General features: G+C 40.1%; 1 protein-coding gene across 1 annotated transcript in view; it reads left to right on the top strand.

Moving 5' to 3' along the window:
• Positions 1-25,829, top strand: part of LOC124274610 (inositol polyphosphate-5-phosphatase A-like) — a 138,660-nt gene that overhangs the window by 87,351 nt on the left and 25,480 nt on the right. Inside the window, exons 6-7 of the mRNA XM_046709976.1 lie at positions 17,116-17,147; positions 18,768-18,865. Of these exons, the coding sequence (XP_046565932.1) occupies positions 17,116-17,147; positions 18,768-18,865 (130 nt within the window). The remainder of the gene's footprint in view (positions 1-17,115; positions 17,148-18,767; positions 18,866-25,829) is intronic.

The following is a 25,829-nucleotide window of genomic DNA, read 5'->3' as shown; positions in this document are numbered from 1 at the left end:
CTATTGCGATGCTTTGATGTTTGGGTTTCAGTCATGAAGGATAAATTGGAAGCAACTGAAACTTCTATTGTTTTCACGAAAGTTTTTCCCTCAGATGGGAGTTCATAGTTGAGGGATGCCAAGGATGATTGCCATAACAACAGGGAGTGATTGTAATTGTGAATAAGTATTTTGGACAGCTTCAAGCTGGCTTTATGCATGTTCTGTCAAGGGATTGATGTACACAATGTCAACCGCTGGTTTCTTGGGATGTAGACGTTATGTAGGTCAAGGCATTTTTGTGACACACAAACTAAAAGGAAAACAGTTTGCTGGGTAATTAGAATGTTGACTTGTCATAGCAAAGGTCTAAGTATGATTTCTTATAGCTCTACAATTAGCATATGTCAAGACTGTTTCTGGACCACCTTTAGTGCTGTATCTGCCCAGAATCAGCCCAATTTGAGACTATCTTTGTGACCTGGGTATCCTGAGTTATCGTAACTCCTTTAGCATACCTTAGCATAGACTTACACCAGACTTAGCACCCTGGGCCCTGTTTCACAAAGCTCTCAAGATCCTAAGATCTCATAATGTTCCTCGTAGCAATCGTACCTCCTATACTGTAACATAGGAAGTACGATTGCTACAAGAAACGTTAGGAGATCTTAGGCTTACTAGAGCTTTGTAAAACAGGGCCCTGGTGGATAGTCAAATGCCCAGAAAGTGATAGGTCAGTGGTTTAGTCCCTGACTGCATCATACTAAAGGACATTAACGGATTGTACTTATTGTGACCTTGTCTGACACATTAAGGTTGGATGAGGACATGTTGACTTGGAGTCAGTAGAATGTGTCTGACTTGGGTGTCCATGTTGAGCCGTCAAGTTCGGCTGGAATACTGACAGAAGTGCCACTTGCTCGCTCCCTCCCTCCCTCACTCACTCCCTCCCTCCCTCACTCACTCACTCACTCACTCACTCACTCACTCACTCACTCACTCACTCACTCACTCACTCACTCACTCACTCACTCACTCACTCACTCACTCACTCACTCACTCACTCACAATCATTACAAACATACCGGGAGCTGTTAACAGTGACTGTTTAAGTAGTAACATGAGCGTGTGCAAGTATCGGACATTATCAGTGATTTATTCCGAAACATTAACACCTTGAAGGATGAACAAGTGTTTTCCTTCAGGGACACGTTATCTTCAGATAAAAATATCTTTAATATCATGTTACGGAAATAAGAGTGGATGTAATTTCATCTCTGATGATTGTGGAATCCTTACATGTGCTCAGTATCTGGATGAAATGTTATCTAACTGTTCAGCTTTTTTATTTCATAGCAGTGTTTTCAATGGTGCTGTCACATGGCTGGAACTGCTGTAAGGTGTCACCACAGAGATGGTTATGGTAACTGTGCTACTGGTAGGGCATGACATGTAACTCTTTTTGCGAACATGTTTTTAAACATTGATGTCATCACAGATTTTCAGTGATCCATTCAAACAATTTACTGCTGTATTGCCTTTCACCCCAAATACAATCTCATTCATCTCCAGTATTAATGTTTTGTGAGTGTTTAAAAAATTGCAAGTACAACCTTGAACTATGCTTCAGTTTTGTATAAGGTAAGATCCTTGTATGTCAAGATATAAAGTCTTAAAAAATTACCAGCAGAGCATTAAGTCACAGTAAATTATTTCTTCGATTTTGATCCCTCTGTTCAAGGCATTTTAAATGTCATTTGACGTGTATTTCAAAGTTTTGACTCTACCGCTTGTCCGAAGCCAGAGTGTGGTGAAATAATGTTCTACCTAGGAAGTTGTTAACTGAAAAAGATGCCAAGAGAAGGTATCCTCCCCAAACTGGGTGTCTTCGCAGGAAGGCGACTTTTGGGGGCGTGTAAAAACATGGGCCGTTTTTTGTTTTCGACTTCATGCAAAAAGGGTGGACATTTGCACCAATGGGTTCGGGTGTTTACAAACCCAGAGGAAGGCGACATACATATGTACAAAATATTTCACTTCCACTTCCACTGTCCTTCTTAATCATTAAAATATGTTCAAAGAAGCATCTAACATGCTGATTTAATTTCCTTGCCAACCAACTTCTCCAAGTGCCCATGCCAACCTTCCAGGTTGTTGTTTGTTCTTGATACTTGTACTGTAGCTGTGCGTTCGCAATGTCTCAGAAATCGAGTAATGATGACTCTTGTACCGGCATATTTATATAAAACTGTTGATATTGTTTTATGAGATTGATACGAACTCACAATTTATATGATAACCAATCAGTTGTAAATAACAGTTCGGCCAAAACTGTTCACGAAATCAGTGTCAGCATGAACGACCCATGAACTGTGTTCACGTAGAAATTAGTACAAATTAGTCACCACCCGTACGCTAATCCCCTGTTAATGTCCCGGTAAGATCTTACATGAACATTACTGTAATAACACTAAACATGAAAGGGTACCGTGTTTCGCCTTTGTGCAAAAAGCTAAAACTAAAAAGTCGCCTTCCTGCGAATGAACCCAAAACTGATGATGTATCTACAATGAGTGAAGCCCATTTCTGGTGTCCCCCGCCATGATATTGCTGGAATATAGCTAAAAGCGGCGTAAAACCAAACTCAGTCAGTCAGTCAGTGATGATGTATCTGTTGTTTCAGTTCAGTGCACTTCCTGGGCTATCCTATTACCTGAAAAGGGGTGATAAGGAGTTGTTGTTTTAGCAATGTCTGGTAGTATTGGGATGTGGAAGTTTTGGGATATAACCCAAGAGGAATGTTTTTGGATGTAGACTTATTGGTAAATAAAAAAGGAAAACTTTCATTGCTTTTTCTTCATATGAGGTATCTGGGGACTGTTATATCATGAGCTTTGTATTCTCTTATTTTATTATCGCCTTGCCAGTGAGATTGAAGCTGAAACTTTCTGTTCCATGACCTTTTTCTATTAACTGTTTTAAAAGTCAGTCACGTATATTATTCATCCAGAGATGGTGCCATGACAGGCTTGTTTCTAAAGATTGGGAAGTCTAGAATGAAGTCAGCTGAAAGATGTGACCATCACAGCGTGGACCGTGTAATATGGCTGATCTAGTATCGATGGATTTTATCACTTGTAGGCATCAGATGACCGAGGATTGCAGAGTCAACACAGTTTACTGCACTTGTGATCAATAGGCTTTCTTTATAGAACTGGGCTTGTGAGAGCAATGAGATTATGGATTAATAGTGTATGATGAGACCAGTCACTGACCGGTGGGCAATCGGGTCTTGAGAGGTTGTGCCAGGCAGGCCATGAGGTAGTAGAATCAGGGGCATTAGGGAATTGGTAGGTTAATGGGAGTGACCTCTGACATCTTGCTTAACAAGTGACTCTGTGTTTTAATGGGAGAAAATGCTCAGAGACAATGTAGCAAAGTTGTGTACAACTTTTTCAGCAGCAATATAGAGATGTAAGCTGTAGTGAAGGCTGTTTTATGATACATTTTCCTGTAGTAACTGCAGACTATAAATGTGGGTCAGCCAATGATTGGTTAATGGCATCAGCAATCATCCACATGATCTATCACACTCAAGTTCAATCATTCTTAAATCCATTCAGTCACTTACAAATCTATGCCCACATTCATACACAAACCCATCCTTCCACTCACTCATGAACCCACCAACCCACTCACTTGCAAACCCACTCACTCACTCACAAATCCACTGACTCACATACAAACCCAACCATCCACTCTCACTCACTCATTCAAAAACCCACCCATCCAGAAACTCCCCTAATCAAAAACCAACTCACTCACTCACTCACTCACTCACAAACCCACCTACTCACAAGCCCACCCACTTACTCGTGTTTCAACATATTTTTCATTCTCAGACATATTAAGTAGTCTGCAAAACAGAATCATCAAACACTGTGAGCAGCTCATGTTGGTGGTATCATGATGCTAAGACATTGATTAATGCTCCCAGACAGTGGTTAGCTTGTCCCTGTCCTGGGTACACAGGTGAAGTGTTCTAACACTGGCTTAGAAGCCTATTCACTCACGCTATGTCTTGTCTTTGCAATGTGAATTATATATTTTCTTCCACTCTGACAGTTCAAGCTTTTGATGTATTGAAGTTAAACAGCAGGAAATATTGTAAAAAAGGGCAGTTATTGATGTGTTTACAATTACATTGATGTAATTTAAGGTGTAATTCATACAACAGCATGTATGTTGCCTGTATCAAGGTTTGCACTTTGATGCTTTAAAATTAAAGGGGAAGGTGATTGAATGATTTAACACATGGGTACAACAACCCATTCTCTGGATTACCACAGTCAGTCAGTCTTTTAAAATTTGATTTTGAGCTACAACAGTCTCATTACCACCAGTCATCTTTTTGGCTTATCAGCTACATCTGTCTTAGGCTTCATGGATATTTTAAAAGGTTTTATTATCATTTTTTGGTACCTTTGTCAGTTGTTCAGTACATTAGGAAACTGTTGCCTGATCTACAGTGAAGATTAGTGGTGAAACTATTCCTGGAATGAATAATATTAAACTGGACTTGACACTGAACATTCATACACAGTGCTGTTGTGGTGTTACAGCTTACTGGTTAGGGTGTTCTCTCTTCACACTGTCCTGAGTTTGTTTCCCTTATGATTCCTACCGTTGTTCCAGTTTTTAATGCAAGTTTGAACATAATGAATGTTACTAGGGGTGAATTTTACCTATTTCATCCAGAAAGTACATAAGATGTCTTGATATTCAAATTCTATTTAAGACCTCTCAACCAATCAGCTGCTGCGCTCACCTCCATTATTTTACACAGCTGATCAATAAAAATTTCAACTTCACAGATAAGGAGGTTCCGAGCAAGGTCTGAGTTTTGTCCCCTGCCATGTCCCAGAAGTTCCTAGCAAAGTCTGAGCTTTGTCCCGTGCCATGCCCCAAGGATTCAATGCAAGGTCTGAGTTTTGTCCCCTGACATATCCCAGAGGTTCCTTGCAAGGTCTGAGTTTTGTTTTCAGCTATGTCCCGGAGGTTCCTTGCAAGGTCTGAGTTTGGTTTTCAACTATCCCAGGTTCCCAGAGATTCCATGCCATTTGTTCCAGTAATGTTCCCTGTCCCCTGTAATGTCTTGAAGCTCTGTGCAAATTCTTAGTTTTGTCCCCTGCTATGTCTCAGAGATTGCAAGATCTGAATCATTACCCAGACCAAGTCCCTTCAGACCCAACTGTTACACTCCAGACAGAGGGTTGTAGTAACTGTGATCAAACACAATATGTACGAGTACATCACACACCTTGAATGCCGCCAATTTTATGTGATTTCAAAGTTAGATGCGACATCATGGACTCAAGGGTGAGATCGTACTTGGACTGAAATAAAGTCATGTGATTTGATGTACTCAGCCATGCCACCAAGTGATTAATCAAAGTGATATACAGGACATAGTTGGCTCTGGCTAAACATTGCAACTGGTTGATGGATGAAGGTATGACCTTGCAATCTGGCAGTATGGAAGAGCCCCATGAGGATTCCACTTAGAATAGGTCCCCAGTAACCTATGCTGGTCATGGATGGATCAGGTAGTCTGGCTTGATGACTTGGTTGATTGCGTGTCATCAGACCCAGTTGGCATGCAGTGTTAACAACCAACAAGTAAGGTAGGTTGGTTTGTTGGTTTGTTGTTTAACGCTGCATTCAGCAATATTCCAGCTATATGGCAGTGGTCTGTAAATAATCGAGTCTTGCCCAGACAATCCAACCTGTCCAACTAAAAAAAGGTTTATTACAGTTTAAATACATTTGAGCATTCATTAGGTGTGAGATCTATGCCGAAGTCTAAAAGAGGCTTTTGTCGTTGATTGTTGATTTTCAAGTCATAATTGAAAGGAATTCTGTGATTAGTGATAAGAGCTAGTGATGTCACTTCTAGTTCATCACATGTCGACACCTTGTCCTACATTGTAGACACCTAGTTGCTTCTACTTCTTGTCACTTCTACATATTAACACCTTGTCTGTCACACTTGTGGACAATTTGTCTGTATCATTTATAAAATCCTAGCGGCTTCTACACCTTGTCACTTCTAAATATCGACACCTTGTTGGTCCTGCTTGTGGACACCTTATCTGTTCCAAGTCAATTTGAATTGTGAATTTCTCCAGTAATGCTCACAGTGCACAATGTAATTTCCTTCCTTAAGCCTTTTTTCTTTAATTAGCCCAGACCAATTTTATTTCTTGTTTTACGGATCCGCTGGTTGTAATTTTTCAAGAATAAGAACAAAAATAATATTCCTCGCTCAAAAATAATATCCTCATATTTTTATTAGCCAAAAATGTAAACTTACAAAAAATATTTTTTTGGATTGTTTTTTGTCCCATATAAGAAGACTTCATAAATTGCCCAAAATAAAATACTTTTAGTATTTAAAAGGAAAATTATTTTGACTAGTGATTATCATTATTATTTATTTTTTTCCCTCCTGCCTTTAGATTTTCTGAGGACAAGAATCCATAAAACAAGAAATAAAATTGGTCTAGCCTTACTTAGTTTACGGATTTTTAAAAGATATTATTATAATATTATTAAAAGGAATATGGAGATGTTATTTGCACACTTGAGTATATCATATATGCCAAGTGCAGCATGCCATCTGAGCAGTCTGTGGCATTACCTTTCTCTCTGTTCCACAGGTAAAAGCAAATATGTCTGACTCATCAGCTCAGAGAATAAAATATTTAAGTTGAATGGAAGGGTGTGGACCAGCAGAGATCTTACACCCACTTACAAGTACTGTGAACAGGGTTGCACAGTGAAAGCTCAAACTTGAAATGTAGTAATTTCTGAGATATGATTTGTCTGATTTTCTTTTGTAAAATATAAAATAGTTTCAGGGTATCTTTGAAAGGTATAATTTGCTATTTTTCTTCTTCTTTTTTTTCACTTTCTTTCTTTTTATCAGGTCGGCAGCATATCATGACAAAACAAAACTTATGTAAAAACAATTTATACGTTTTTTCCACTTTCTTCACATTTTGGGTTGGGGGATCCGTAAACCAGGTAATGAAAAAAAAAGCCCTTATGAATGTACACACAGCCATGCACTCAATCATTTGAGGCTCTCCATATTACTTGACTGATCCCTTAGGAATCAGTAGAAACAGAATTCAGATTACCAGAAATGAAAAATATTGTTTATGTCAATGTCTTAAGTTCAGTCTATAGATTGGGTAATGGTGATGACCATTGACTATAAATTCAACAGATTAACATCATTTGTAAGTTACCCATTTGCTGGAGTTATTGTGGGAGAGGAATTACTGAAGTATGTCTCATTCCAAGGGAGATAACTGTCAAGGGACTTCTATCACTCGTGGACAACTGTCTGTGATGGTATCAAGTGTGGCAGAATCGTTCTGAAGGAGGCAAATGAACTGATTGCTTTAGTTGCTCCTGGAGGAATTGAAATAAAATGGAACAACATGCTGAGTATTGATCCTTTGGAATTATCTGCTCACATTGTAGGTCTTACAAGGTCAAGGTCATCAGAAATAGAAATACATCGTGGATATAAGCTCAATTGAAAAGCAGTTGTGTTATGTTTAGAATGAAAACCATTTGTCAAATGTTTTTCTACCTCACAGGGGTAAATCCAATTCCTTGTCTCCAACCAAAACTTCCTACAGTTGCTTATTATTGCTGGTATGGTTATCACAAAACTTGTGAAGATAATGTGTCCTTCTTGAACTCATTTGCAGGGATTTACAGGACGTGAATTCCTGCGTCCTATACGCATAAAAATTGACAATGGACGCAACAAAATTTATTAGCGCATCCACAGAGATGCAGAAAAAAGTCCAAATGCTTTTTGTATTAATTAAAATCAAATAACAAGAAGTTATCACTGAGTTTGCAACTAGCTGGGTTATGGTATTACTAGTATTTGCAGTTTAATTACTGTAACAATGTGATGATCATGATACACAATACAATAACAGTATTAATAATAATATTTAAGTGTCTGGGAACCCCATTTTGTAGTCCAGGACCCCTGAAAGTTAAGAATATGAGTCCCAGGGACCCTCAAATACAGGACTCGAGGTAAATCCCTGCATTTGTAAAAATATTTCCCGTTTCCTTAAATTAAAACAACAAAATGTGAAACTGAAACTTGATGTGTTGATAAGACAATCATTTCAAGATACAGTAAACTCATATGTGTCTGTGTTATATCAGTATGATAATATGGGTATTAAACATGCAGTATTGATGTGAAATATAGATGTACTCAGAAGGTTGCAGTTTCCATTGTCAGGTGATTCACTTAATATACTACCCATCAAAAGTTTAGCACTCACTATATGTTATTTACATGATATATATATATGGTTACATCAAAGATGAATTTCTCCACAAACTTGGGGAACCAACTGCAAACGTTATGCAGATGAATTGTACAAAGATCATGCATCAAATTGATGAAAAGCATGTGCAAATATCATGCATGGGAACAGTTGTGTTTTGGTGTAGAAATTTGTTAAGAATTCACCAATTTCATCATTTATTTAACTCATGACAATAATCTTTTCAACTTTATGAATTTGTTTGACAATACATTAGTTCATGTGTAAATAGTACCTTTAAACAGTATGGAATATTTTGCAAAATCTAGTTTAGAACAGTTGACTGAAGTAAGTGGGTACATTTCCACTAGTGAGTCTAAATTCTTGATGGGTAGTACATGTGTAGAAGGAGAATGCTAGACTCAGTATTTGAACGTTATGACACAACTAAACAGTACTCATCTCTACTAATTTCCTTTGGTAGAATGAGTAGAACTGCCCCTTTGGTGTAGTGGACAGAGCTTCTGCTTGGATAGCGGCAGTGAGTGGGTGAGTGAGTTTAGTTTTACGCCGCACTCAGCAATATTCCAGCTATATGGCAGCGGTCTGTAAATAATCGAGTCTGGACCAGACAATCCAGTGATCAACAGCATGAGCATCGATCTGAGCAATTGGGAACCGATGACATGTGTCAACCAAGTCAGCGAGCCTGACCACCCGATCCTGTTAGTTGCCTCTTACGACAAGCATAGTCGCCTTTTGTGGCAAGCATGGGTTGCTGAAGACCTATTCTACCCCGGATCTTCACGGGTCTTGGATAGCGGGAGGCTGGTGGTTTGATCCCCAGACCCATCATCCCAATAAAAGATGGCATTTGTTACCCTTCCTGGCATTCCACATTCAGGAGATAAAACTGGGACAGATCTGTATATGTATATACAGTGTGGGAGGGGTTTAAACTGCAGCATGGTATCTCAATGGGCTATAAAACCAGCATTACTCAGACAGGCAGACACACACACAGGGGTAGAATGTGTCCCCAACATCAGTTGCTAATCATAGGATGCTACTACAGTAGGAATCTGGGGATTCCAGGATAAAAGTGGCCCCGAATCATCTATGATGGTGGTGAGATGCGAGACTAATCAACTTCTTTGGCAATGTTTTGGATTGTCTGATCCAGACTTGATTATTTTCATGCCACTCTCTTGATAGCTGAAACGTTCCAGTTATTGAGTCCAGCACTAAACAAGCAAGAGGCATGTAAGCATTGAGCAAGTTCACACATACATGTACTCATAAATACATGCGTTTGGTAGACACAGTGACAAGAAAAGACACATGTATCTTAGTTTTAAACCTATACGTTTCTAACTGAATATCAGTGAAAGCTGAGAGGAGTTAGTGATCAGACGTGTCACTAGTATCACAATACCTTTGCTTCAGCAATGAAGTAGGTAGGACACTGAATACCTCCACATTCATGTCAGTTATTGCCTCCACCAATCAACTTATCACCTCACATTTCACATTTCACTCAGACCTGATGATAATGGCAGTCTGTTAATGACAGCAAGCATTTGTGAAACTGTCTTCCATTTCCGCTGCTGATAAAGACACCACCACTAGAGCCCCTTGAGGCTATGTAAGCGAGAGTTTTATTGGGTGGCAGATCCAGAAGCTTCCCATAGCTGTTCCTGGCAGGAGTCTGATGGCTGGGAAAATGTTGGCTACAAAGACTGAAGCCATTCAGTGATATCAGACTCTACATTGCTGTACGGTATAAGATTTTTTACATTCTTTTGAAGTGTAGGGGTGGCCTTGTGATGCAGGTATTGGATCCTCATACCAAAGGTCCAGGTTCAGTTTCTCAAAATTGTGGATAGTTCACAATATTGAGTTTGTTTGTGTTGTTTAAAGCTGCACTTAGCAATATTCCAGGTATATGGCAGCTTGTCTGTAAACAATCGAGTTTGGACCAAACAATCCAGTTATCAGACAATGTGACATCATGAGCATCGACCTACACAATTGGGATACAATGACATGTGTCAACCAAGTCAATGAGCCTGACCACTCAATCCCGTTACCAATCACTGGATTTTCTTTATTACTTACAAAATCAGAATGCTGTCATACTGATGAAATATTGCCGAGTGTGATGATAAATAACAAACACAGATCACAAAATCTTCGAAAATAGGAAAAGGAAAAAATCAGAACTGTGTAGAAATATAGAAATATGTAATGTATACTTTGTAAGGGGAAAGTGCTGGTGACTCTTCAAAAGCTGACTCTGCAATCCTTAAAAGTTACCACCATACCAGTATCTAGCATCTGTCATGCCCTCTTCTCATCCTGACTTATTTACTGGTGGTGAAGGGGCGGTGGGGTAGCCTAGTGGTTAAAGCGTTGGCTCGTCACGCCGAAGACCCTGGTTCGAATCCCCACAAGGGTACAATGTGTGAAGCCCATTTCTGGTGTTCCCCGCAGTGATTTTGCTGGAATATTGCTAAAAGCGGCGTAAAACCAAACTCAGTCAGTCAGTACTGGTGGTGAGCATAAAATCTGTCAGGATGTGAGAATATTGTGTCTATATTCATGAGAGTTGCTACTAAAGCATTTCATGATAACACAGAAAGGAAGCTGATCCTGCAGCATGATGTGGTTCTGGGATGACTCTAGAAGATACAATGGTTGCCAGGGTTTGTAGGCGGATAGGTCTTGACCTGAATCATATTTAACAGATAGATTGTCACAACATGAGGATGCAGCAACTAATAAAGAGGATATATGTCCTAAATGACTGATGTTTGATATTTGGCCTGATGGGAAAATCCTAAGAATATATTGACAAGTTGTATATTATTTGATTGAGAATTAATGGGATTTTTGACATACACAATTCATTTCACACACCTGAAACAGTTTTGTTCAAAAGGAGATAATAATGCATTTATTAAGCACTCTTTTCAAACACAAGACAAAGTAGAGCTGTCAGGAAGATGTCAATAATGGAGGTTCCCAGGGTTACTCCCAGACCTCTGATCGGACGTCACATCCATCATCATCCACTGATATTAGCAGGGAACACAGTATGGACAAACAGAGAGTGTATGGCGTACTCGATGTAATTAATGCCCTGGGTGTTTCACCAAGTCCTACCAATGCGGTGCTTATTGGAATAATTCCCTCCTGGATTGGTTGGTTGTGGCTACTGGATCTCTCATTCTGTATGAGTGAGTAAGTGAGGAGTGAAGTTTGGCTTTCATCAACTTTGGATTGCAAAAAACGTTCACGTTCACACAGAGTATGCTCCAGAAGTTAGTGCCTTGGTCTGTGGTTGTTCCACTAATATTTAGTGCTCTCCCTTGGCGAATGTGTATCACAGTGCCCCTTTGATCAGTTCCAAACATTATCTTAGCACTGTTATGATCAGTATCCACTTTATAGGGGGATTAGGTTAGTTATTCTATTCCTTATGAAGAACTAGGCTGGCCAGCAATGACATGCTCATCCACAACGTTCTATGTGTAATGTGAGGTGACGAGGGCTTCATATCCATGCATCCATCTTGGCCATGATGTACTCAAGTCCACTCTCACTAACAGTGTTGTCAGCAAGTGGCTCTTAGAACTATTAATCATTCTTGAGTCAATAAGCTATTGACACTGGTATTGATTTGGTGCAGATTTATTGCTATTCTTCTTGGGAGGAATCATTGCTCATGTGAAGAATTATTTTGCAATATTTGAATCAAATTTTTTAGGTTTGCATGACAATACTCAGACCCAGTAGTCCAAAAGTCAGGTCATCTGGTAGTATTAGATTTCATGCAAGAGGTCTGCATATTTCTAATGATTATAATGAAATTGACAAAGTTGGTTAGGAGGTTATATGTGGAGGTATAATTTATCCATGACTGTGGTATGGTGGTGATACACCAAGCGTCTAAAACTAGGATTCAAACCCATATCAGTGGTATGGAGGATTCTGAACCATGCACAACATCATGCAACATCAAGTTGGCACCGTGAGCCTCTGTATCTGCGAGATCTGAAGTTAGCATGATGGTGAGAAGATAATAATATTTACTGTCAGCTAAGCCTACAATCAGACTAGTTCATTTCCGACTTCTAAAAATATAAGTGTTTTCCATGCAGAGACTCCCATTTGAGGAGGTCATTTCAGTAAAAGTGTTCTGCAGTCATGGCATGTGAGATGAGCAGAATAATAAACAGAGTTAGACGCTTCTCCTAGTCTCATTTCTCACCAATTCTGAAGCTGCATATAAACTAGGAAAAGAATAACTGGCATTGTGTCCCGAAGTAAGAAGATGCATCACTTGTGGGTGTGAAGTAATTTGCAAGCATATAAAATGTGCACATTCTGCTAGAGCTACAGGATACATGCCAGAATGTAATTCTATAAATTGGCTTGGCTTGTTGAAGACCAGCCATTGTATCCAATGTACTTCCGACAACTAGGTTGTGTTGCTGTTATAAGTCTCAGTTGTCCGGTGACTCCACAACTTACACAAGGGTTCCACTTATATCTTCTGCAGACCTTTTGACAGAAAATCCATATTGCCTAAAAATCCGACTGCCATTTTCCATTTGTATTCAGCCCGTGTATCGGTATAACTCCATGCATAGAGAAGAGGTAAGAATGAAAAAACACAGATTTATGAAGACAGTTAGATGAGTATGCCCTGGCTACATCAGAATTGTTGAGGTGTGATTGTGATTTTGGAGATGCCAGTCATGTTTGGTTATCTTCTCTGCAAGGAATGTTCCAGCTCAGTAATGATGGTAATAGAATTATGCAAGGCACTGATGTAGATCTGACCTGTAAACATGCCTGTGTGTCTCAGCTGTAAAGGAACATGTACAAGATGGCTCTGTCTCCATGTTTGTATATTTGTTTCACCTAATTTGATGTCAATCGCATGTTCTTCCATCCCCACAAGTATAATTACAGGCTGCTGTTAAAATATAAATAATACTTGGTGTTTGTTGTTTCACATTGCACTTGGTAATAATCATGCTTGGTGATGGTGAAGTTGATTCTGAGCCAAGGAAACTAGTGGTTGATGTTATGAACAGTCTTGAACTCAAAGATCTGGTGTGCATATGTTAAAGGTTGCCCCTTCACTTAAAGGCCTAACTTCATTCACCAATCAAAATCCTGGTTTTCCTTCTGATCCATTCTTAATGTCACTTCACTCACTCACTCACTCACTCACTCACTCACTCACTCACTCACTCACTCACTCACTCACTCACTCACTCACTCACATCACTCACTCACTCACTCACTCACTCACTCACTCACTCACTCGTTCACTCACTCACTCACTCACTCGTTCACTCTCACTTACTCACTCACTCACTCACTCACTCACTCACTCACTGGTCCAGACATGATTATTTACAGACCACTGTCAAGAAGCTGGAGTATTGCAGCGTGCAGTGTTAAACAATAAGTAAGCAACCTCACTCATTATAGGGTAGATTGCATCAGGATTACTGTGGAGACAATTGTAGACAACTGGCTTATTCCTGTATTCCATGCCAGCTTCATTCCTGCTTTTAGTAGAAGAAATAATGCTGTTATGAAGCCACAACTAGTACTTTATATGTCTGTCAGAGAGATGCTCTATTATTGCATCTGACAGTCACCAGGGAGTCAGAGAACACGAAGTTGTCGTCAATGTAATTTGAATACATGGCTTCCATTTCCATACACTATATTTCTTTACTTGATATAATGTCAGAATACATGTAATTTTATGAAATTCAACTCTTTTTATTCAGTTAGCAGTTGTATTTATGGTTTCTCTACAGAGAATCAAGTTACCCAATGAACGATGCACTGCTTGAGTTTGTGTTTAAAGTGAATGAATGTCAGAATGTGATATCCTTGGAATAAAAAGTGAAATGAAACACTGGCTTATATGGCTTAGTGAAAACTTTAATAATTCACAGAACTGTAATACAGCAGCTCTTAGAGGGATAGGACAGAAGTTATGTTACTCAAGACCCCGTTTTACAAAGCTATCGTAGCGCTTATGACTGTCATACCTCCTATACAGGGCCCCGTTTTACCAAGCTATCATAGTGCTATGACTGTCATACCTCCTATACAGGGCCCCGTTTTACAAAGCTATCGTAGTGCTATGACTGTCATACCTCCTATACAGGGCCCCGTTTTACAAAGCTATCGTAGTGCTATGACTGTCATACCTCCTATATACAGGGCCCGTTTTACAAAGCTATCGTAGTGCTATGACTGTCATACCTCCTATACAGGGCCCCGTTTTACAAAGCTATCATAGTGCTATGACTGTCATACCTCCTATACAGGGCCCCGTTTTACAAAGCTATCGTAGTGCTATGACTGTCATACCTCCTATACAGGGCCCGTTTTACAAAGCTATCGTAGTGCTATGACTGTCATACCTCCTATACAGGGCCCCGTTTTACAAAGCTATCGTAGCGTGCTATGACTGTCATACCTCCTATACAGGGCCCCGTTTTACAAAGCTATCGTAGCGCTATGACTGTCATACCTCCTATACAGGGCCCCGTTTTACAAAGCTATCGTAGTGCTATGACTGTCATACCTCCTATACAGGGCCCCGTTTTACAAAGCTATCGTAGTGCTATGACTGTCATACCTCCTATACAGGGCCCCGTTTTACAAAGCTATCGTAGTGCTATGACTGTCATACCTCCTATACAGGGCCCCGTTTCACAAAGCTATCGTAGTGCTATGACTGTCATACCTCCTATACAGGGCCCCGTTTTACAAAGCTATCGTAGCGCTATGACTGTCATACCTCCTATACAGGGCCCCGTTTTACAAAGCTATCGTAGTGCTATGACTGTCATACCTCCTATACAGGGCCCTGTTTTACAAAGCTATCGTAGCGCTATGACTGTCATACCTCCTATACAGGGCCCCGTTTTACAAAGCTATCGTAGTGCTATGACTGTCATACCTCCTATACAGGGCCCCGTTTTACAAAGCTATCGTAGTGCTATGACTGTCATACCTCCTATACAGGGCCCCGTTTACAAAGCTATCGTAGTGCTATGACTGTCATACCTCCTATACAGGGCCCCGTTTTACAAAGCTATCGTAGCGCTATGACTGTCATACCTCCTATACAGGGCCCCGTTTTACAAAGCTATCGTAGCGCTATGACTGTCATGCCTCCTATACAGGGCCCCGTTTTACAAAGCTATCGTAGTGCTATGACTGTCATGCCTCCTATACAGGGCCCCGTTTTACAAAGCTATCGTAGTGCTATGACTGTCATACCTCCTATACAGGGCCCCGTTTTTACAAAGCTATCAGTAGTGCTATGACTGTCATACCTCCTATACAGGGCCCCGTTTTCACAAAGCTATCGTGAGTGCTATGACTGTCATTCCTCCTATACAGGGCCCCAGTTTTACAAAGCTATCGTAGTGCTATGACTGTCATACCTCCTATACAGGGCCCCGTTTTACAAAGCTATCGTAGTGCTATGACTGTCATACCTCCTATACAGGGCCCCGTTTTACAAAGCTATCGTAGTGCTATGACTGTCATGCCTCCTATACAGGGCCCCGTTTTACAAAGCTATCGTAGTGCTATGACTGTCATACCTCCTATTCTGTAACTTAGACTTATGACATAGCACTATGACAGCTGTATGAACTGGGGCCCTGGTCCTGTCTGTGAATTGTGCTGTTGGGGTTCTATTCAGTGCATGACCCGTGAAGATCCGGGTTAGAATATTGATCTTCATTAACCCGTGCTTTTCGTAAGAGGCGAGTAATGGGATCGGGTGGTCAGGCTCACTGACTTGGTTGACGCATGTTATCGGTTCCGAATTGCGTAGATCGATGCTGATGATGTTGATCACTGGATTGTCTGGTCCGGACTCGATTATTTACAGACCGCCGCCATATATCTGGAATATTGCTGAGTGCGGTGTAAAACTAAACTCACTCACTCACTCTTTTCAGTGCAGATGTGAACACATACCTTCGGTTTACTTAAATATACCCTAGCATTACAACCATGCATAATTATGTCGTAAACATTCCCTCTGGATTATGGTTGCAAGTTTCCCGTACAGTTATCACAGAATCATACCGAAATGATTACAATCATACCTGTTTATTTTCTCAATGCATGAACCGATTCAGTTTGGCTGCCACTTAAACTTGCTTGTTAGCAAAATGTGCTGCAAGTGGTTTTACTACCGTAATCCTAACCAACACAGAAGGTACCTGGGATATGTATGTACATAGATGGTACTTAGGATACACATGTGTACACAGAAGCTACCTTGGCTGGATGCGTTCAAAGAAGGTACCTGTGCACACCTCAAATACCCCAATTCTGACATGGCAGAATCTTGCCTAAAAGATGGCAATATGTGGTATGTTTAGAATGGATTAAACATTACCTGGTAAAACAACAGTTTAATGAATTTATCCAATGCAAGTTGCAGTGTATTCCATCTCTTAGTGGGGCGGTGGGGTAGTCTAGTGGTTAAAGCGTTGGCTCCTCACGCCGAAGACCCGGGTTCGAATCCCCACATGGGTACAATGTGTGAAGCCCATTTCTGGTGTCCCTCGCCTTGATGTTGCTGGAATATTGCTAAAAGCGGCATAAAACCAAACTCAGTCAGTCAGTCAGTCCATCTCTTAGTCTAATCTAAACTATCTACTTTGCCAGATTTAACTATAATATGCTGTTTCTTTTTCAGAAAATAAATTTGTTCCGGTGGAAGGACGTGAGGTGAGTGAAAGATTACGTCATTACCTAGTCATGACCTTGTTGAGCGAGGTCAATAGGACATTGCAGTGATGCCTGCCAACTCATGGCCTCTACTACACCAGTTCATCATGACCAATCAGATTTCCACTGCAAGCTTCCATGACACTTTATGTCCTCACATAATGATTTCACCATCAGCTGCCTCATCTGTTCCTGAATTTTTTATCATAGTTGGAAATTATAAGTTACAAGAGATGAATATGGAGAATTTGATGAGTGTAATTTGAAATTTGGCATTTTTCATGATGATTGATTATACATGGAGACATTGAGACTGAAAGTGCTTGATGTTTATTGCCCTACGTTGTTAAGGATGCAAAACTTTCAGAAGCGTTAAATATGATAATTGGCAGATATTTAATAAGATTATGGGGTTCTTGTCACAACTGTTCTATTAAAAATTAAAGATTTAGAGTTTGTAACATTTATATGCTTTTTATAATACCAAAAATCAAAGATTCCAGGTCCATCCTGAATCTTGAACTCAACCAATGTGATCTTCAAGAACCCCATGCTTGGTCTTCTGAGTTGCCAGATAGAGTACTTAAAATATAGATGGTTTGAGACTCCAGAAACAGCTTTTATCAGTAGGCCAATAGAAAATGAATTTGTGACCAGCCTATATTGATATTCTTAATTGTCTTGTTTTAAGAGAAATGAATTGTACATCTGCCTTTCCAGATTGTTAGGTCTCATTAGATCTTTAGGGGTGATGGGTAAGCCTAGTGGTTATCACTTTAGCTCGTCATACCGAAGACAGGGGTTCGATTCATGTTGGGGTAGCCTAGTTGTTTAAAGCGTTTGCGTCTCACGCCTAAGACCCAGGTTCGATTCCCCACATGAATACAATATGTGAAGCCCATTTCTGGTGTCCACCGATGTGATGTTGCTGAAATATTGCTAAAAGCGGCATAAAAAGGTCACTCACCCATCAGATCTTGGACCCTGTAAGGACACAGAATATATTCCAGTGCCCCTTGCTTGTCTTCCTCTTGGGGTTCTTGGCAGAATATGTTCCATTGCCCTTGCTTGTCTCCCTGTTGGGGTGTGAGTGAGTGAGTGAGTTGAGGTTTACCGTGCACTCAGCAATATTCCAGCTATATGGCGGCGGTCTGTAAATAATCGAGTCTGGACCAGACAATCCAGTGATCAACAGCATGAGCATCGATCTGTGCAATTGGGAACCGATGACATGTGTCAACCAAGTCAGCGAGCCTGACCACCCGATCCCGTTAGTCGCCTCTTACGACAAGCATGGGTTACTGAAGATCAATATTCTAACCTGGGCCTTCATGGGTAGTTGGGATGTATTACAGAGTAATTGTTCCCTGTGCACCATGCATGTCTCTCAGCTGGATCTCATGGAACAATGGAAACCCAGAATAACCTGTTATCCAAGTGTGGTGTTCCTGGAATTAACTTGATTAATTACATGCTGCCATGATGGCTGGAACATTGCTGACTCTGGCAGAAAACCACATCTATTCTTCAGTTCAAATATCAGAAGATCACATTCATTCAATCAATCTACAGAAGAAGCGGCTAGCCATACATAATTAGTTATCTTTCTCTTTCTTTCAGGTTTTATCTGGAAACATAGAAAACATTCAAATAAAAGAAAAGGCAAAATTCCCTCAACATTTCTTCCCAGAGGTAAGTGAAAAGGGCTACTTTCAAAGGTTTCACTCTTTATTCTTTCCCAAAAGATTTTACAGTCGATCCAAAGTGTAAAAACATTCCATAATGGACATTGGAAATTTCAATTAATGCATGAAATTGCCAAAGAAAAAGACTGTCATGATTTCCACTTTCTGTAGTGAAATGGTTGTTTCGGGGCTGAAGCCTTCTTGTGCATTTCATTTCCTTAGTTGCACATCAAAAGCAGGGATTGATGGGCACTTGTGTGTGAAGCTATTGCTGTTTTACATCCTCCAGAGAGTAATAACACTGGCGAGGGTCTTGTTCATGTTAGGGCTCTGATCATGTCCTTATGAGATTGGGAACATGTGTCAGCATGGCCTCAGTGTAGTAGTAGTACACTCCCAGGTTGGGATGTTACAGTAGTTGCTTGTAGAATTTGTCTCTTGAAGTATTGCCATGTTTTACTCCAGATCTTATTATGGAATGGGCATGCTTCATCATTTTAACTTTAGAAGTTGCCTTAAGGGATTTATGGTGTAGCATTGTCGTCAAGGTGTCCTCTCATCATGCCAAAAGTCCAGTTTCAAATACAGGTTCTGATTTTGAGTTGTTACAATTTGTTCCAGATATCCCGGGAAAATATATTAATTAAAAAATGCTGTTGAAGAATGTATGTAACAATTGGCCTGTTCCTGTAAGACATTGCTGAAATGTGACACAAATATATTCCTGCAAGTATAATGTAAGTTGTTAAGATGTAATGGTAATTGTGTGATTAGCATGCTAGAAGGTGGGTACAATGTGTGGAGCCAATGTCTGGTGTCCACTGCAGTGATATTGCTGGAATATTGCTAAAAGCCGCGTAAAACCATACTCACTCACTCACTCACTCACTAGCAGGGTGTACGTAATATGTCAGGCTACATTTTGTGGTATATCCTTGACATAAAACACACAGTCACCACACAGAGACAAACTGGTGATTGATGTCATGAGCATCGTTTCATGAATCAACCATGAGTAAAAGGGAGTCTACTTAAATGTTTTGGGGAGTCTACCAAGGTATTCCAGAGAATCTATTAGCTCCTACCCACTAATGGACCCCTGTTTCTTGATTGGTTCAGGATGGAATAGGTATATCTTATGTTGACTTATTGTGTTGTACTGATGTTTGTACTGTAGCTTTTTTGGTGTTAATGTATAGTAACCTGTCTGTGAAGTTGTTTTTGTTGATAAATGTATTAATTAATATTGATTTCAATGTGTTTTCTGTGTTTATTGAGGTGTTAAAATGCAAACCGATGTCAGCACTTTACGTAAATCAACTCTGCAGATTAACTAGTGTGAACGTCATTCCTTATGTTTGTACCTCCATAAAAATACTGAAGTCAATTTTTCAGGGAAATCCAGCTGCGGTTTCGTATACTGAACTGGCAGACTGATTTGATTGAAGAATTGATTTGACATGAAACACTTGAGTGTTCCACAGTGTCCTGTTGATTGAAACTGAGATCAAGTGAATATTGATTGGCTAACAGCCGGGGACTTGGTGGCAGATATATAGGAAGTGGGTAAATAATTGGATTTAGCATAAAATGGGAAGGTTAAATGGTAGGATAAATCCATCACGGAAATGCAGTATCCACTGTTATCATGGATAATTATGCAAATATGATAGGACAGGAAGTACTACTTTCACTTTTTACAAACATTCATGGCATCATCCTTGACTTTCAGCTATTGATTCACAATTGATAATTGGGTTTCTGTGATAATCATTATCAAATGATACTGCGAAAGGTGATCTCTGTCATTGACAAATCATGTGTTGTCTGTTTGACTGACCCTTGGTCTAGTGGACTCAACGCCTGCCTGGAGAAGATGAGGGTTCAATACCAAAGAAATTAAAGTGTAGTACTTGTTCTTAGTTACCTGGGATTAGCTGCAATTAAATTGATAAATCAAAGACTGGGTAGCTGGGAGCCAGTGTTTCTCAGTGAAACAGCACCATGCAAAATTGGATTAGTCTAGACTAGTACATTTAGGGCGCGCATGCACACACACTCTCACTTGGTAGTTTCTATGTTTGCCTGTCAACCTGAGAATCAAGGTAAATACATCCTCTCACATATCTTGGAAGACTCCCAATAACATTTGGTCAGACACCCCTTTACCTCTAGACCTCCTCCGTGGTGAAGTGGTTAGAGCGTCCGCCCGGAGAGCGGAAGGTCGCGGGTTCGATCCCCGACCGCATCATACCAAAAGACGTTAAAATATGGTACTTGTTGGTCCCTGCCTGGTGCTCGGCATTAATGGGTACAACAAGGACTGATCGGCTCGGAGTCAGTATACTGTGTCTGAGTGGGGTATTCATGCTTCACTGCGGCATGGTATCTCAGTGGGCTAGCACTATAAAACCAGCTAGTACAAGCAGCCGCACATACACATACACATGCACATGCGAGCACGTCGTCATATGAGTGAATTGTTCTCAAGCACGACGTTAACCCCAATTTCACCTCACCTCATCTTTACCTCTAAGTTGATTCTTGCCACTATCTGTCCTGTGAGACTCCAGCAGTTATACCCTGCTTCTTGCATGAAGTGACTATATTGATCAGATGGTCAGGTGTGGTGATCACATCTGTTGTATACATGTATCTACATCTGCCGAACATATTCCATGGCTGTCGTGTCAGGCAGCTGTATTGATCAGATGGTCATCTGTGGGGACTTGGCTTGTTGCGTGTCATCACATCCAGACAGAGTTAGATCTTGTTCATATTACTGATCACCAGTTTGTCCCGTCCAAACATTTTACAGGGTTCTGTTGGATACCTGGTGTATCGTTCACTTTGGTGATAACAACAAAGATTGTTTACCTGTGAAGATCACGGTTAGAATTGGTCTTCTGCATTCCATGCTTGTTGGTGACTAACAGGATCGGGTGGTCAGGCTCACTGACTTGGTTCACATGTGTCAGATTGATGCGCGTGATGTTGATCACTTGATTGTCTGGTCCAGATGCTATTATTTACAGATTGGCGCCATATGGCTGGAATATTGTTGATTGCAGCATTAAACAACAAACAAAGATTATTATCTAACATTTTTTCCTCTAACATACTAGATTCTTGGGCATATATGTGCACATTCCACACAACATTTTTGTACATAGCTTAATACACATGGACATACGTATTATATTTCTGTATTGAGCCACTAGTTGGGGGCATGTGTTCACTGCGGTTCACTGTATTTTGGGAACTGTTAGTCCAGGTCATGTGAGAGATACATGCAAGAACATGTTGAGTACTGTGTGTGTTGGCTGGTAACAAGTGTACACACGTCACTGACCCACATGCATGTGTCACAACAGTGTGTTTACACCAGCAGAAAGTGGCCATATATTTTGTTTCTTTTTAATCTTCACAAATGTTTTTACAGTCCCTGTTAATTTGAATGAGGGCTTTCCTCTCTACCCTGTTGCTCTTGTTACAGATTGAGGTCATGATCAGTTGTCAAGTTGTCATGCACTTGTTTACCACATTAGGTTGTAGGGTACAACATTCAGATTACGTATTTGGGAAAACTGACAAAGTAAGTGAAAATAATCAAGTTTGATTTAAGTGTTTTATATTTAAAGTGTTTAACATGCATTGAGTTTCTATGGTTTAAAAGATGTTAAACTTCTTGATTTTCAGTTTAAATTGTTACATGGAATAATATATTCCAAAAGGGAGCTTTGAAAATGAAGCTAATAGATTCTGACATATGCAGTTTTGTAATGACCTACAGGAAACAATCTGTCATGTATATTGGAATTGTAAGGAAACCAAGACATTTTGGAATGAGCTTGAGATCTGGATCAATAAATACCTCAACAAAGAAATCATAATAACAAAATATCAGGTTTGGTTTGGTACTTCACCAGCCAACAAAATACTAAACCATATAAATTTTGAAAAAAAAAGGTTACCTTCCACCCCATATCTCAATCATTGACTATGTTCAACCACCCTATAGAAGCGGGTATGTGTCAGCGTATTTTACTTGTATATTGCTTCTGTTACTGAGGCGGCAGAGTAGCCCAGTGGTTGAGTGGTTGACCCGGTTCTATTCCCCATATGGGTACTGTGTGTGGACCTGTCTCTGATGCCCATGATATTACTGGAGTGTTCCTAAAAGCGGCGTTACACGCTCACTCACTCATTTCTGTTACAATAATATGTTTGCATCTATGTAACTATGGGAATGAATAAAAAAAAATATTTAAAAAATGTATTTGGGAAAACTGACAAAGTAAGTGAAAATAATCAAGTTTGATTTAAGTATTTTCATACTTAAAGTGTTTAACATGCATTGAGTTTATATGTACACAAAGGCTTATTTAAAAATCCTTGTCGGGTAGCCTAGTGTTCAAACAATTAACTCATCACACCGATGACCTGGGTTCGACTCCCCTCAAAGGTGCGATGGGTGAAGCCTATTTCTGGTGTCCCCCATCATGATAAGGCTGAAATATTTCTTGAGGATCCCAAGGAATTATTTTAGTAGCAGGTGACAAGGCCCTGTTACACAAAGTGATCCGAGCACCACAGTGGTCATAGGTCTATACTGCTGTATGGGGCACAGATGTTCCTGTGGTCTCGGGTAGAGCAGTGGTCATAGGTCTATACTGCTGTATGGGGCACAGATGTTCCTGTGGTCTCCGGTGCAGCAGTGGTCATAGGTCTACACTGCAGTATGGGGCACAGATGTTCCTGTGGTCTCCGGTGCAGCAGTGGTCATAGGCCTATACTGCAGTATGGGGCACAGACGTCCTGTGGTCTCCGGTGCAGCAGTTGTCATAGGCCTATACTGCAGTCATCCTCGATAATCTCCAGGGTATACTTTACGATCACTCTCCACTATACCCTGGATGCATCCATGGCTTGGGGCGATGATTTTATTACCTCCCTTGGATGGCTTTTTATCCAATCAAGTGCTTACGCTGGGAAGTTGAGCGAACCAATCACAACTCACTTTCGCTACTCAAATTATCTAACCATTTAAACTTGGCAACACAATTGATGCAGAGGTACTCTGAAAGAATTAGAAGGAGTTCTTTCATATAGTTTTTAAAGTTTCACATCTGTGAATTTGTCTTTAATATTATTTCCCAAAAAATCTGTGTGGCACTGCGAACAAACTTTTGCGACTGCGACCGCTATCTTTGACACTGGCAAGCTCGACTGTAACGGCGGCTTAGCTGATTGGCTACTGTGAGAATGCGGAGCCAGCCAAGGGAGGTAATAAAATCATCGACCCAAGCCGTGGATGGATCCAGGGTATAGTGGAGAGTGATCGTAACATATACCCTGGAGATTATCGAGGATGTACTGCAGTATGGGGCACAGATATTCCTGTGGTCTCAGGTGCAACAACACGCTGTGTGAGAACATCACAAATCTGGTCTTGTCAGATTGACCTTTCTCGAACTTTGATCAACCAATGAAATGTCTCCCATGGTAAGAGAGCACTAGTCAACCTGGAGAAAGCAGCTTTCCTGAGGTTAACAGCACTAGTTTCAAATTGAAGACTTCATTCCAGATTTGACACTTTAAAAAATGTTTCAACAATTTTCATGAAATTGTCAACTGATCAAAAGAAAATTCTAGATATCCAATGAGGAACAAGATTGAATAGCAGTTCTTGGGATGGTCTATGGAAAGTCTCTTCCACATCAAATGTTTATCCCATTGACATACGAGAAAGGTGTGATACTTCATGAGAGATTCTTGCTTGACAACAGTTTAAGAACCTGTACCAAAATGCTGCATCATACTATAGTAAAGAAGTTGTTGTCCATGAAGTATCATACCCTTATGGGTGGTGGGGTAGCCTAATGGTTAAGGCGTTGGCTCGTCACGCCGAAGACCCGGGTTCAAATCCCCACATGGGTACAATGAGTGAAGCCCATTTCTGGTGTCCCCCGCCGTGATATTGCTGGAATATTGCTAAAAGCGGCGCAAAACCAAACTCAGTCAGTCAGTCATACCCTTCTTATGTAGTTATCAATTTCTAAAATGCCATTGACATATTGCAAGATAGACAATGAATTTTATGGAATCAGTTGAACGGTCATTCAAAATACCCTGTGTTTACTTTGTTAGGGTTTCATAATTAGAAAAAACATTCAGACTTTCACTTTCGAGATCTGGTAAGTGACACTCTGATTGGTTGGGTGATAGGCCATTCTGATATGACTTGTAATGGTCGTCCTCAAACCTCTGTGGAGCAGTGACGAGAACTAAGATATGTTTTAAATAAGATTTTATTAACCTGTATGTACTGCTGATATAGAAAAAAATGGTAGGTCTCATCATGTTTATCACACAACGATATTCTATTTCAGTCCAACAGTTTTTCCTGTTTGTTCCTAATCTAGTTAAACAACATAGATGTTGCCAGACTGTCTGGACGGATGGTGTATATCAAAGGTTAATAATTGAAAACAGGACTAGAGAAGCTATAGCTTACATGATCATTAGTTCAATCAACCTTTCCTGTAAGTAGAGGGTTGAATACTTCCCAATTCCGATGCCGTTTTTATCATGCTCTTCAAACAGATGAAGCATATAGTGACCTTGGTTTTCAAAGTATCATACCTGTGTCTGTGTTTCACATAAACAAGCCAATATAATGGCATATTTAGGAAATAATTATTTCAAAGATAAGGTAAGGTACCATTAAGGTATTGCAATTGGCTTTGTATGTTTTGATGTCTTACTGTGCCATAAAATATCGAGTTGGAGGTTATTTTGAGAAAAATGATGCCTTTACTGAAATGTATGACATCACTGTCGCCATCATCAAGGGCTGATGTTTTTTACAGCTTGGATGTTGTAAATTCCAAGCATGATTAATGAATGAAGTACTGTCTCGATGTGGCCTTTCATGTTGCTCTGGAAACAATGATTAGAAGGGAAAAAACACACCTGATAAAGATTCTGATTTAGG

This window comes from Haliotis rubra, unplaced genomic scaffold (assembly GCF_003918875.1).
Source record: "Haliotis rubra isolate DU_JTF1 unplaced genomic scaffold, ASM391887v1 Scf192, whole genome shotgun sequence".
Lineage (NCBI taxonomy): Eukaryota > Metazoa > Mollusca > Gastropoda > Lepetellida > Haliotidae > Haliotis > Haliotis rubra.
This window is presented reverse-complemented; position numbering and strand designations above follow the sequence as displayed.